The sequence below is a fragment of the Motacilla alba genome, chromosome 21, assembly GCF_015832195.1.
Source record: "Motacilla alba alba isolate MOTALB_02 chromosome 21, Motacilla_alba_V1.0_pri, whole genome shotgun sequence".
NCBI classification, from domain to species: domain Eukaryota; kingdom Metazoa; phylum Chordata; class Aves; order Passeriformes; family Motacillidae; genus Motacilla; species Motacilla alba.
In genome coordinates this window covers 6,130,992-6,145,213 of record NC_052036.1, presented here as the reverse complement: position 1 = coordinate 6,145,213, position 14,222 = coordinate 6,130,992, and the positions used below count along the sequence as shown (strand labels likewise).

The 14,222-nt window shown below is 59.3% G+C and overlaps 1 protein-coding gene across 1 annotated transcript; it reads left to right on the top strand.

The window, feature by feature from the left end:
• The first annotated feature begins 1,961 nt into the window (after positions 1-1,961).
• On the top strand, positions 1,962-12,559 carry ZBTB17 (zinc finger and BTB domain containing 17). The gene is made up of 16 exons (XM_038160000.1): positions 1,962-2,107; positions 3,383-3,481; positions 3,932-4,043; positions 5,704-5,910; positions 6,072-6,248; positions 6,509-6,868; positions 7,236-7,474; positions 7,566-7,708; positions 8,153-8,453; positions 8,905-8,992; positions 9,476-9,592; positions 9,667-9,787; positions 9,951-10,081; positions 10,563-10,778; positions 11,778-11,867; positions 12,183-12,559. The coding sequence occupies exons 2-16, from the start codon at positions 3,476-3,478 to the stop codon at positions 12,458-12,460; spliced, it is 2,586 nt and encodes an 861-aa protein (XP_038015928.1). The 5' UTR covers positions 1,962-2,107; positions 3,383-3,475; the 3' UTR covers positions 12,461-12,559.
• Positions 12,560-14,222: the final 1,663 nt, after the last annotated feature.

The window sequence follows — 14,222 nt, the reverse complement described above, 5'->3', positions numbered from 1 at the left end:
CCTGGAAGGGCACCAAACCCTCCTCCTCCCCTCGCCCACCCTCGCCCAGCACCCTGGGGATGCCCCAAGGCCGGCCCGGGCCGGGATGCCGGCCCCAACGCCTAGGGCTTGTCCCGGGGGAGGAAGGGCCTGGCTGCGTGTCCCTGTGTGTACCCACAACAGCGAGGCGCCCGCTGCGGCAGCAGCGCCTGTTTATGGCTGCACAGCCCGGCTCGGGTTGCTGCTCCGCCCGGGCCACTCGTGACTGCCTGCCCCCCGCAGCCTGGCAGCGGCCCAGGCGCGGCGCTCCGGGCACTGCCCCGGCGGCGAACGGGGCGGGAAGCGATGGGGGAGGCGGGGGAGGCTCGGGGAGCCCGCCGGGGACGCGGCCGCTCCGGCCCCGCAGCCAGCGCCGGTCGCCGGTTGCCATCTAGCGGCCCTGGCCCGGGCAGCGGCGGAGCCAGCAGCGGGGAAACGGCAAACCCGCCCCGTTCCTGCCCGAACCGCTGTGGGACAGGGGCTGTGCACAGCGTGAAGGGCCGAGCCCGGCCCCAAGCGCCCCGCAGCAGCTCGTCCGTGGCAGGAAAGCTGGGAAGAAAAACCAGGCTTTTGGGACGTGTTTAAACTCTTTATCAATGATCTGGACAGGAGGATCGAGGGTACCCTTGTAGTCCACACAAAACTTTTTCACTTATTTATACATTTTAAGCAAACAAAGAAATTAATGTTCATTGGTTCTAGGTCACATATTTTCTTCATTCATTAGCATGCTGTCCTCTATTGGTTATTGATTTCTATAATCCTTTTATCATTTTCTCCATCTTTCCAGGCCTTAAGTCCTCTGCATTTTCTGGTTACTCCAATGTCCTTGAAGGACCATAAATTTAAGATCCCAGACATCCAATCTTCGAAGGCCTTTGGCTTTATAGAGGCTTGTCAGGGTTAGTTTTAACAAACCTAAGGTTTTGGTGATTAATGATCTGAGTAACAAGAGTCTGTGTAGAAACTTGACTAGTACTGGCCAAAAGTGTGTGCTGCTCACAATTAATTAAAACAACTGATTAAAAATTAGTTAGGAAAGTTTTATTATTTCCAACAACAGGGAACCTTCTCCCTGATTAAATGATGAAGCCAAGAGAGCAAGTGACAGGAAAAGAGGAACAGCATCGAGTTGTGGCAAGGGAAGTTTATGTTAGATATACGAAGAATTCCTTCATGGTGGGAGGTCATGCACAGGGACAGCAGCGGAATCACCACCTCGGGAGCGTTTAAGCAAGGGTGATGTGGTGGCTGGCAACATGGCTAGTGAAGAACACAGCGGTGGCGCTGGCACCAGGACCTTCAAGCCTCACAGCTGCGCTTGGCTGCCCTCAGCTCCTCTCAGCCCCCTTCAGCCCCTCATGGCTCCTCTGGGCCCCTCACGGCTCCCCTCAGCCCCTCATGGTCCCTCACTGCTCCCCTCGGCCCCTCATGGCCCTTCATGGCTCCCGTCAGTTCCTCATGGCCGCTCATGGCTCCCCTCAGCCCCTCATGGCCCCTCATTGCTGCGCTCGGCCCCTCATGGCTCCCCTCAGCCCCTCTGGGCCCCTCATGGCTCCCCTCAGTCCCTCATGGCTCCCCTCAGTCCCTCATGGCTCCCCTCAGCCCCTCATGGCCCCTCACTGCTCCCCTCAGCCCCTCATGGCCCTTCATGGCTCCCGTCAGTTCCTCATGGCCGCTCATGGCTCCCCTCAGCCCCTCATGGCCCCTCATTGCTGCGCTCGGCCCCTCATGGCTCCCCTCAGTCCCTCATGACCCCGCATGGCCCCTCTGGGCCCCTCATGGCTCCCCTCAGTCCCTCATGGCCCCTCATGGCTCCCCTCAGTCCCCCATGGCCCCTCTGGCCCCTCACGGCTCCCTCTGGGCCCCTCAGCCCCGCCCCCCACTGTCATGGCGGCGCCTCTGCGGCGGGAAGGGGCGGGAAGGTGACCGGGCTCCGCCGCGCATGCGCAGTGACGCCGCCGCAGCTGGGCGGGCCTGGGCGACGCCGCTTCCGCCCGGCGCCAACATGGCGGCGCCCTTTGTCTGGTCGGTGTCACGGTGAGGGCCGCGGGCCGCGGGTGAGGTCCCGCCGGGCCCGGCATGGCAGGTGCAGCACCCGGGCCCCGGGAGAGCGCTGGAGGGGCTGGGGAGAGGGCTGAGTAGGACACGGGCGCTGGGAGGGGAGGAGGCTGCGGCCTGGCCCGCTGCCTGGGGGGTAGCGGAGCCGCTTTGGGGGTCACCCCGGTGCGCGGCCCCCGGTTCTTTGAGGGCAGGCTGCGGGGGAAGGGGGGGGGTCTTGCTGGCGGGCCCTGGGAAACGGGGCGCTGCCGGCTGTAGTGAGGGGAACGGGGGGTTGTCGCGGTAGGAACGAGGGGCTGCCGGATATCGTCAGGGCTTGTTGGCTGCTGCGAGGGGAGCGGGGGCTCCTGGTTGTCATGAGGGGAATGGGGGTTGGTGGCTGTCGTGAGGGGCAGCGGGGGCTGTCCTGAGGGGAATGGGCCATCTGGATGTCGTGAGAGGAGCAGGGGGCTCGTGGTTGTTGTGAGGGCACGGAAGGGCTCCTGGCCGCACCCCCTGCACGGGCTGTCCCTGGCCTCTGGCCACCCCCCAGCCGTGAGGTGACTCCGGGCGAGGCCAGGGACAAAGCCGTGTGTCCCCCGGGCTTGGGGCGTCACCGTCCCCTCGGGCCACCCAAAGAGGCTCGCGATGTGGGGAATGGGGGTCACAGCCCCGAGCCAGTGCCAGACACATCCCCGCACCTCAGGGACGGGGAGAACCCCGAGGAAAACGGGATTTTCCCCCGTTCTGGCGAGGTGACAGCCCTTCCTGGCTGTCCGTGCCCTCTGCGGGCTGGCACGGGTGACACATGTCCTGGACCAGCCGCGTTTCCTTAGTTTTGTTTCTGCATCAGAGGCTTCTCCCGAGATTCCAGCCCTCAGCCAGCATTCCAAAGGGTGTTTTTCCCCAAGGAGACAAGCGTTGGTCATCCCTGGGTGCTGCAGACACGGAGGGGTTTCAGGGCAGATCTCAGGCTCAGGTGATGTCTTGCTGTCCAGAGCAGCACCAGCACATCCGTAAGCCTGAACTCCAAATAAACGAGGCATCCTCAGGATGTCTGTTCCCTGTAGGGGGACTGGGATGTCCCTCTCCTCATGTCTGTCTCATTCTGTTTCTCTTTCACCACATTTTTTCCTCTGTGTGATCATTTCCCCTCTCACAGCTCGCCTTCCGCTTCCGACCACGAGCTCTGCAGCCCTTCCCTGTTCCGCGATCCTTATTATTATTATTATTGTTATTATTATTGTTATTATTATTATTATGGTATGGAGTTGCTCTGCTCAGATCAGCTCCAGACTTTGCTTTTTTCATGCCACCGTTGCAGGATCCGTGGGTGGCAATGAGGACAGAGCCCTGTGGGCAGAGGCAGCGAGGGTTGGGGCCGCGTTCTTCCCCGAGCTGACGCCCGAGGCGGGAGATGACGGTGGGTAGGAAACAAACCCCTCTTCCCTTTCATCCTCCCGGCATGGATGGCTGGGTGGTGACAGCCTGGAAAGGCAGTGTTTAACTCACTGTTTTTCCCAAGTCGGGGAGGTTTGGGGGTTTTTGGTAGGTAGATGTTCGTGTGGCAGGGAAGGGGAGAGGTAACGTCGCTAATTAGCGAGAGTGCTTGGCAGAGCTCGCGTGGGAAGCTCCCTGGGACTGCAGCTGCTGTATTTATCCATGTGGAGGGCGTGGGTGGGCTCATCATGAACTTCTGCATGATTAATTGCATAATGAGAGGCTCATCAACCTCGTCAGGGAGAGGTGGGGAGGGGAATCGTCTCCCCTGAGGGGAAATCAGAGGATGCCCAGTCCTGCAGCAGGGATTTTGCACCTCCAGCACCCAAGACTGGGGGTTTCAAATTGAGTTTTTCCATCCCATTTTTCCCAGGATGGCTGCGTAGAGACTGACCCGAACACCTGCGAAGGGGAAATCTCTGGAGGAGAGACTCAGCCCCCTGGCCCTCGTTCCTCTGGGTGTCTCTGCTTCCTGCAGCACAGGGGTGAGCTCGGGCACCACTCCTGGGGGTTGGGTCCAGGTGTTTGGGATTGTTCAACCTCACAGTCAGGGGTTTTAGTGGCTAAAGGTGACAATGGCTGCTGGGTGTGGGTATAGAGAGCACGTGACATTACAGGGAGACTACAGAAAATTGGAAGGTTTTTTTGGGGAGGGGTTGAGTTTCCTGGATTTTTGCTTCCTTCTCAAAGCTGGGGAGCAAAGCTGAGACGAGTCCAATCCTGGAACGTTAAAAATCATCGTTCAGATGTGAAGTGCCTCCCACAAATTCCCCAAAATACCCTTTTAGCGCATGGAACTGTCAGGATTCCTCAGGTCCTGCTGCGCAGAGAGCTCTGCAAGCACGGAACACAGCCTTGTTTACCCTGCAGGGAAAATGCTCCCGCTTTCTCCAGAGCTTTGCAAACCACGCTGGCCGTGCTGTGCAGTATCTTGACCCAAGTGCTGTTTTTTCTGGCTGTCAGGGATGTATTTTGAGACAGGCTGGGCGGGTTTGGAGGGCTGGGGGAAAGCCAGGGCAGGCAGTTCAGTGCAGCAACAAAATGCAGGGGAACTTCCTCTCTCTGTGCGTGATCCAATGCTGTCAGAGAGGTCCTGGCCTCTCATCCACACTGGAAGGGAAGGCCTGTGGAAGCTGAGTGAATCCCTGGGAGGAAGATCCTTCCCCGAGTGTTGCTGGCACCCGCAGCTGACAGGAGGAGGCTCCCTCTGACCACTGATCGCTGGAAGGAGCAGCAGCTGGAAGTGCCTGGTGTTGTGGATCCAAACCTCTCCCTTCTTCCTGACTGGAAACTCCTGATTTAAGAGGTGATGAAGTGGAAAAACAACTTCCATGGGCTGCAAACTTTCAGAGACACCAAGCGTGGAATCCAGGAGTGTTTCCCCAGCCATAACCTTCCTGCTCCAGCGTCCAGAGCTTTGGGGACTTCCTGCATGAACAATAACTGGAGAGTCCCCGTTTCCTTTCTCCTCCTCCTTGCCAGTCCCTTGAAACAATCCCTTCAGCACCGGAATCATTGTTGGAAGACAAAGCCAAGTGAAAGCCCTTCATTCACCCTACGGATGCAGCTCAGGAGAAAATCCACAGTGTGGCACTTTGCTGACAAGGACCTGCTGGAAAATTGGGCTTCTGCCATGTTTCCAGCAATTTGCAGCATTCCTTAGGCAGAGCTGTGCTCCAGGCATGGAGAACTCCCTCCAAACACATAATAAAGTATAAAAATTCCTCGGTATCATGACATGAGCAGCTGCAAGAGCAGGAGCTGGAAGGTTTGGATGAACACTCCCGTGCTGTGGCCTTGGCAGGAGCTGTGACACAGAGGAGGGACGATGGCACTTGTGTCTGCAGAGGTGACAAGGCTCCTGCTCGCTGCTTGGACCAGCTGAGGAACAGTAGCTGTGTTCTGAATATTGTCATGGTTGCTGAAACCATCGTGGCAGTTCCATCAGCTCCTTCTAGCCCTGTGTTGGAGTCGTGGCTGTTCTAGGAGAGGGTTTGGGGTTGGATGCAGCCAGGAGAGGAGCTGAAATTCACCTTTTTGGGCCGTTTTTTAACCACGAGGGCAGTCAGGTTGTGTTTTGCGACCCCTTCAGTGGTTTCACCGCACGCCTCACCCCCAGCCCTGTGGTGTTTTTCCCTCCCACAGCCATGGATTTCCCGCAGCACAGCCAGCAGGTGCTGGAGCAGCTGAACCAGCAGCGGCAGCTGGGGCTGCTCTGCGACTGCACCTTCGTGGTGGACGGCATCGACTTCAAGGCCCACAAGGCCGTGCTGGCCGCCTGCAGCGAATACTTCCGCATGCTCTTCGTGGACCAGAAGGACGTGGTGCACCTGGACATCAGCAACGCCGCAGGTGGGCCTGGGGTTTATGTCCAGGATCCTTCCCAGCTCCTTAAACAACACAATTCTGTGCTCAGGTTTTGAGGGAGGCTCTTCAGCTTGTTATTTTGAGTGTTTTAAAATGAATGAGTGAGGGCTGAGGGTTCATTTCTGGTTGTGTCACCTCCTCTGCAGGCCTGGGCCAGGTTCTGGAGTTCATGTACACGGCTAAGCTGAGCCTGAGCCCTGACAACGTGGAGGATGTGCTGGCCGTGGCAGGCTTCCTGCAGATGCAGGAGATCGTCAGCGCTTGCAACGCACTCAAATCTCTCTCTGTGCCCCCAGAAAATCCCCAGCAGCCCCCTGAGATCGGTATGTACCCTCCTGGCTTCCCCTCATCCAAGCAAAGTCAAGATTTACCTACTTGTGCTTCATGCAGTCCAAAATTTATCCACTTATGCTCCTTGGCCACCTTGCAAACCCAGTTCCCGGGTGCATCTGGTGCACCTGGATGGGGTTTGATCCTCTTGGGCAGCACCAGCAGTTGAAAAATTGCTGCTTCTGTGAATTTTGTGGGATTTGGGAATCCTGCTGGCAGCAGCAGCTGGATGGCTTCTCCCATTCCCTCGCAGGAGCCAACAAGGTGCCGGCTGATGACAAGACATCGATGGTGCCAGAAGCTCTGGGGGAGCCCGACAAAGCCAAAGCAGCTGCTCCCGACGCCGAGGGGAAGGAGGGGAGGCCGGAGGCTGGGGCACAGCCTGAGGTGCCTGCGGAGCAGCCGGCTGGCCAGGAAGGTGAGCCAGTGAGGGGTGACAGCCTGGGTCCTGCTGTCACCCCCAGCACACCCTGTCCTGACGCTCCGGCGCTCACAGGGACGGGCGCTGCCATCCAGGAGGATCCCGAGGCCGACGCTCCCGGGCTCCCGGAGCCGTCGGAGAGCGCGGTGGGCAGCAGCAGCCTCGCAGCCACGGACGGCACCGGGACAGCTGGTGAGTGCAGCTGGGACAAAGCTGGGCAGGGCTTGAACCCTCATTGTCTGTGCAATTAACTGTGTGAGTTTGTGAGGCACGGATCCTCTGGGAGCAGTTGTCTTGGAGCATTGTGAGGAGAGCTGGGAAGTTCTCCTCTGCCTGCACAGGCGTTGGGAATTTAGGGCTAATCACCTGCAAATTCAAAGTGGTTCCAGGCAAAGGTGATGATGGATGAGCTTTCACTTCCAACTCAGATGTTTCTGTGATTTCTCTGGGGACAGGGGACGCCTAATCCTGGTCTCCTTAGGTTAGGAAATACAGGTGGATTTTGTGCCTCTGCTGCCGCTCCCAAATTTGAACATCCCCATTTTCTGCCTTCCTGCAGAGATGAAGCTGGAAAGGAAGGAGGAGGAGGGGGAGATGATAGTGGAGGAGGAAGATGAGGGTAAAATCCCCAAGGATGAGCCTCCCCAGCTGGAGAACGGGGAAAACACTGAGGATAACGAGTCGGGAAGCACGGATTCCGGGCAGGAGAACTCAGGGGAGCCGCGCCTGCTGCGCTCCGGCACCTACAGCGACCGCACCGAGTCCAAGGCCTACGGCTCCGTCACACACAAGTGCGAGGTGAGGCCAGCCGGGCTCCTGGGCGGAGCTCCAGGTGCCACCAGGCGCCTTGGGGACAGCAGGGTGACAGTGCCCGTCCCTCCATCCCTAGGACTGCGGGAAGGAGTTCACCCACACCGGGAACTTCAAGCGGCACATCCGTATCCACACCGGAGAGAAGCCCTTCTCGTGCAGGGAGTGCAACAAGGCCTTCTCTGACCCAGCTGCCTGCAAGGCCCACGAGAAGACACACAGGTACGGTGGAGCCAGGGAAAGACACCTGAAAAATGTGCTGTTTGCTGGGAATAGTGGGATCCTTTGGAAATCCACTGGTGTGTTGGGGTATGTGAGACATTTGTCTTTCTGCCTCTGTCACAGTCACAGAATAGTCCTGAGTTGGAAGGGATCCACAGGGATCGAGTCCAACTCTCCCTGCACAGACACCGTGGGAATCCCATCCTGTGTCTGAGAGCATTATCCAAATTTGTGTTGTTTCATGGACTCCCATCCCTGGAAGTGTTCAGGGTTGGATGGGGGTTGGAACAACCTGGTCTAGTGGCCGGTGAGGTGGAACAAGATGAGCTTGGAGGTCCCTCCCCACCCAAGCATTCTGTGATTTCTGGGTCTGGCTGGGGGCTGGCACTCAGCCTGGGGCAGTGAGACCCTAGTGCTGGGTGTGACATTCCCACCTCATCCCAGCCCGCTGAAGCCGTACGGCTGCGAGGAGTGCGGGAAGAGCTACCGGCTCATCAGCCTGCTGAACCTGCACAAGAAGCGGCACACGGGCGAGGCCCGCTACCGCTGCGAGGACTGCGGCAAGCTCTTCACCACCTCGGGCAACCTGAAGCGGCACCAGCTGGTGCACAGCGGGGAGAAGCCCTACCAGTGCGACTACTGCGGGCGCTCCTTCTCCGACCCCACCTCCAAGATGCGCCACCTGGAGACGCACGACACCGACAAGGAGCACAAGTGTCCCCACTGCGACAAGAAGTTCAACCAGGTGTGCTGGGGAGCGGGGAAGCTGGGCCGGCGTGGTCCTGGAAGGGGAGATTTGTCCATGGGATGCAGTTTGGGGCTCCCAGAGCTGTCCTGGGATGGTGGTGTATCCATGAGGTGTAGTGCAGGGAGTGCAACCAGGCCATCCGTTGGGTGTCCCAGAGCAGTCCTGGAAGGGTGGATTGTGTGTGGGATGCAGTTTGGGGTTCCCAGAGTGGTTCTGGGATGGTGGTGTATCCATGAGGTGTATTTAGGGGTCCCAGAGCAGTCCTGGAAGGGTGGATTGTCCATGGGATGCAGCTTGGGGGTCTTGGAGCTTGGAAGCAGTGGTTTATCCATGGGATGAAGCTTGGAGGTCCTAGAGGCCACTCCAAAAGGGATCCATGGGGATTTGGATTGCTCTGAAGGAAGGTGAGGTGGTCTGGGGCTGTCTCCATCCCGTTGTCCATCCCCAGGTGGGGAATTTGAAGGCTCACCTGAAGATCCACATCGCAGATGGGCCCCTGAAATGCCGCGAGTGCGGGAAGCAGTTCACCACATCAGGTAACACGGGGGAGGGGGCTGAGGAGCTGAGTGACAGGACTTAGATGGTCTGGGGGGAGCAGGGAGTTTCCGGGGCTGGATCAGAGCCAGAGGAAGGATTTCCTCCCGGCTTTACGGTGTCGTGGTTGTGCTGCATGAATTCCTGGTTTTCCCCATGGAGCCACACCCTGAAAGGAGATCCTCATCCAAATGCTGGAGATGGGGATGTCTCCTCCCATCTTCTCTCAGCCTGCCGCAGAGCCAGCGGGTTGGAATGATCCCAGTGGAATCTTTGATCCCCTCAAACCCTGGGTGCTTGTCCCGGCTGTCTCCACTTCCACATTACTGCCTGATCCCAGGCAGGGTGCAGCCAGCTTCCCTTGATCCCTGCGCAGTCCCTGCCCTCTGAACAGCGCCACGCTTTCCCGAGAGAACTTCTGGGGCTCTGGGAGGGAGGAAAAGGGGGAGGAGGATCCGGCGTCCTTCAGCCTGCCCTGCTCCCAGGTAACCTGAAGCGGCACCTGCGGATCCACAGCGGGGAGAAGCCGTACGTGTGCGTGCACTGCCAGCGCCAGTTCGCCGACCCCGGCGCGCTGCAGCGCCACGTCCGCATCCACACCGGTACGGACACGCTCCCGCCCCTGGCTTCTCCTTCCCCTCGTGCTCCCCACCCACCTTCTCCTGTGCTTCCCCAGGAGAGAAGCCGTGCCAGTGCTTGATCTGTGGGAAAGCCTTCACCCAGGCGAGCTCCCTCATCGCCCACGTGCGCCAGCACACCGGGGAGAAGCCCTACGTGTGCGAGCGCTGTGGGAAGAGGTGAGGATTCCCCTCGGGAATGCCGGGAGGGGCGCTGCGGTGGTGGTGGAATATCAGGGGGTACTTCCACTCGCCGTCCCGGCCGGGTGCCATTCTCTGGAGGGAGGGTGGAGGTGCCAGGGTGATAGCAGGGATTGTGGTGACCGTGGTGTCATTCCCAAAGGTTCGTCCAGTCGAGCCAGCTGGCCAACCACATCCGTCACCACGACAACATCCGGCCCCACAAATGCACCGTCTGCAACAAAGCCTTCGTCAACGTGGGCGACCTGTCCAAGCACATCATCATCCACACGGGTGGGTATTGCTGTGGGTCTTCTGGGCAGTCAGGACTTGGTGAAGCGAAGGAGAGATCTTGACTCTATTTCAGAAGGCTGGTTTATTATTTTATGATATATATTATATTAAAAAGACTATACTATAACTATACTACAAAGAACAGAGAGAAAGATTCATCAGGAGGCGAGACAGGAATAGAAAGGAATGAATAACAAAGTTCTGTGACTCCCAGAGAGTCCAAGAGCTGCTGCCCCCTTGATTGGCCACCAAGTAGAAACATCCCACACTGACCAATCGAGGAAGCACCTGCTGCATTCCACAGCAGCAGATAACAAAAGTTTACACTTGAAGCTGAGGCCTTCTCAGCTTCTCAGGAGAAGAAAATCCTAGCAAAGAGATTTTCATAAAATATCACAACCACAGGTGGGTACCTCCCAGAGCCCTGCACCGCCCCCGGGCATCAGCCCCTCACCCAGCCCCGTTCCCTGTCCTCTCCCAGGGGAGAAGCCGTTCCTGTGTGACAAGTGCGGCCGTGGCTTCAACCGCGTGGACAACCTGCGCTCCCACGTGAAGACCGTGCACCAGGGCAAGGCTGGCATCAAAATCCTGGAGCCCGAGGAGGGCGACGAGGTCAACATCGTCACGGTGGCATCTGATGACATGGTGACATTGGCCACCGAGGCGCTGGCTGCTACCGCTGTCACGCAGCTCACGGGTGAGCTGGGGGACACACAGGGTTCCCAGAGGGAGTTCATCCAGAGGGGGCAGCTTGGGAGCCGTCCAGAAGGGAAGGTTAGTGGTGGGGTGCAGCTGGGAGCTCCTGGAGTTTTCCTGAAATGGAGCCTTATCCAGCAGCTGGCTGGTCCCAGAGTTGCCCCCAGAGGGAGATTCATTTATGGGGGTTCAGCTTAGGGGACTCAGGAGGCATCCCAAAAGGGAAATTTACCCATGGGAATGCAACTTGAGGGTCTTGGAGGTGTCCTGAATCAGAGGTTTATCCATGGGGTGCAGCTTGGAGGTCCCAGATGCCATCCCAAAAGGGAAATTTTATCCCTGGAGAAAAGCTTGGGTGTTCCATGAGCCACCCAAAAAGGAAAGCTTATCTGTGAGGAGCAGCTGGAGCAGCCTGGAACTGTCACGAAGATGAGGTTGATTTATGGAGGTGCAACTTAGAGGTCCCAGGAGCCACCCTAAAAGGGAAACTTGTCCATGGGATGCAGCTTGGGCATCCCAGGACTGTCCTAAAAGGGGGCTGGATCTCCAGGGAGCATCTTGGGGTTCCAAGAGACACCCCAAAAATGAGATTTTTCAGTGAGGAGCAGCCCAGGGGATCCCTGGAGCCCTTCCAGAGGGGAACCTTAAGCCTAGGGAGCAGCTTGGAGTGGTCCTGAAAGGGAGGGTTATCCATGAAGTGCAGTTTGAGGGGCCCAAGAGTCACCCCAAAAGGGAGATTCATTTGTAGGGGGGCAGTTCGGGGCATTTCCATTGGGTGCAGCTTGGAGGTCCTGGATGCCGCAGAGGCGCGGGAGATTTATCCAAGGGCGCAGCACCCCAGTCTGGGCAGCCTCACATCCCACTGGAGCCACTCCCAACCTCAGCGCTGGGCAGGAGCCAGGGCCAGGGGGGAATTCCTGCCCAGCCAGGCCCCCCTAATGTCCCTGTCCCCCTAATGTCCCTGTCCCCCTAATGTCCCTGTCCCCCTCTGTTCTCGCAGTGGTGCCCGTGGCAGCCGCGGTGACGGCGGATGAGACCGAAGCACTTAAAGCTGAGATCACCAAAGCGGTGAAGCAGGTGCAGGAGGCAGGTGAGACCGGGAATACCGGGAGTACCGGGCTGGCTCCTCCCATCCCTCCACCCCAGCACCTCCGGGAATACCGGGAGTACCGGGCTGCCTCCTCCCATCCCTCCACCCAGCACCTCCGGGGATACCGGGAATACGGGGCTGCCTCCTCCCATCCCACCACCCCAGTACCACCGGGAATACCGGGAGTACCGGGCTGCCTCCTCCCATCCCTCCACCCCAGCACCTCCGGGGATACCGGGAGTACCGGGCTGCCTCCTCCCATCCCTCCACCCCAGCGCCTCGCCCATTGTGGTGTGTTTCTCTCTCCCCCGGCAGACCCCAACACGCAGATCCTTTACGCCTGCGATTCCTGCGGGGAGAAGTTCCTGGACGCCAGCAGCCTGGCCCAGCACGTGCGCATCCACACGGCCCAGGCGCTCGTCATGTTCCAGGCGGAGCCCGACTTCTACCAGCCCTACGGCGCCGCGGGCTGGCCGGCAGAGCAGGTCATCCCCGCCGGGGAGCTCCTCTTCCGCCCCCGCGACGGCCCCGAGCCGCCCCCCGCCTCTGCCCCGGCCCCCCCGGCCGAGGGGCCGCCCCCGGCCCCCGAGTGAGCCCCCCCGCCCAGCCTTTATTTAAGAGACAGCTCGGAAATGGTGTAAAAAGTGTATTTCTGGAAGGAAAGAGATGGAATAAAATGCAGTATTTTGTAAGGGTTGGTGCTTGGGGAGGGGCTGCGGCTTCGCTCCCCCCAGGGGATGTTTTGGGGTTCCTGCAGAGCTGGAGCCCAGTGGGGGGGCTGCTGAGAGTGTGATGTGGATGGACAGTGGGGGGAGGGGAGATGGGAAAGGATAAAAACGGCGGTTTAAGGTTTTCAACCCCACCCAGAAGAGCAGCTGGGGATTTCTGGGGTAAAGCCCCAAAAGACCCTCACATGCTGAGCCCCACTGAGAGAGGGGTGTGGGGGCAGGGGAGATGCCCCTGTTTGGGGGTAAAAAGAGGAAAAAAGGTGCTGCTGGATGGAGGTGGGGGTGGGAGCCTGTCCTGCCCCACCCGGGGTCTGGGGCTCAGCTGGGCACACCCACAGGGGACCCCCAGGCCCTGGAGCTGGGAGGGGGAGCTGGGGGTCTCAGGGGCTGTGTGTCCATCCCTGTCTGTCCCTGTCCCAGGGGGACAGTGCTGGCTCCAACCTTGTCCCCCCACTGCTGAGGCTGGGGAGCTGCAGGACCCCCAGCAGGTGCAAGGGGCAGGAGCCCCAAACTGTGCCCCTGTCCCCTGTCTGTGTGTCCAGCTGGACTTTCCCCCCCTGCTCCGTCCCCTCTGAGCCCCCAGATCCCCCGGGTGTGGAGGGGAAGGAGTCATGCATGGACACAACGACAGGGATGTGTCCAGCCGGGACAGACGGACACAGACATGGCTGCAGGTCCAGCTGGACATGTGGAAAGCTCTGTGGATGGCTGGACAGCGGCAGAGACACACGGACGGGTCACCTCTGGGCTGGACACAGTTCCGCGTCCAGTTGGACACCTGGACACGTGTGTGCCCATCCATGTGTCCATCTGTCCTCATCCCTGTTCCCAGCCTGGGGTGGTGGAGGATTCAGGACAGGCTGGGCTGTCCAGCCAGACACGTGGACAGGGCTGTTGGTGTTGGACCTTCACTGGAAATGGCTGGACAGATGGATGGATGGATGGATGGACACAGGGACAGTTTGACAGGCAGACACAGACAGGGACATGTCCAGCTGGACACACGGACAGTTCTGTGGACGGACACATGGCTGGCTACATTGACAGCCAGAGGGACCATTGCAAGTCCAGTCAGACAGACGGACAGACACCTTCCTCCTCCAGCCATGAGCATAAATGCCTCAAAAATGCACTTTTCACCCCAAAGGCCCCTCTCCAAAAAACAGCGATTTCACACCCCTGCCCCGCCCCCCTCACACCCCCCTCACACCCCTGCCCTGCCCCCACACCCCGTGTCCGTCTGTCCATCCCTGTGTCCATCTCCAGCCCAGCCTCCGAGGATGGGGAAGGGTCCGGCCCCATCCCCACTCCAAACCCACGGACACTGGGAATGGGGCGGGGGCGGGGCGGGGGCGGGGCGGGGGTGTGAGGGGGGCGGGGCAGGGGTGTGAAATCGCTGGGTTTGGAGAGGGGCCTTTGGGGTGAAAAGTGCATTTTTAGGGCATTTATGCTCATGGGTGGAGGAGGAAGGTGTCTGTCCAGCTGCATGTACACTGTCCGTGTGTCCGGATGGACGTACAGTGTCCAGATGGACAGACAGCTGGACGGACAGCTGGACACACGCATGGCCATGGGGATGGATGGACATGGAAATGGACAGACCACCAGGAGCATGTTCAGCTGGGAA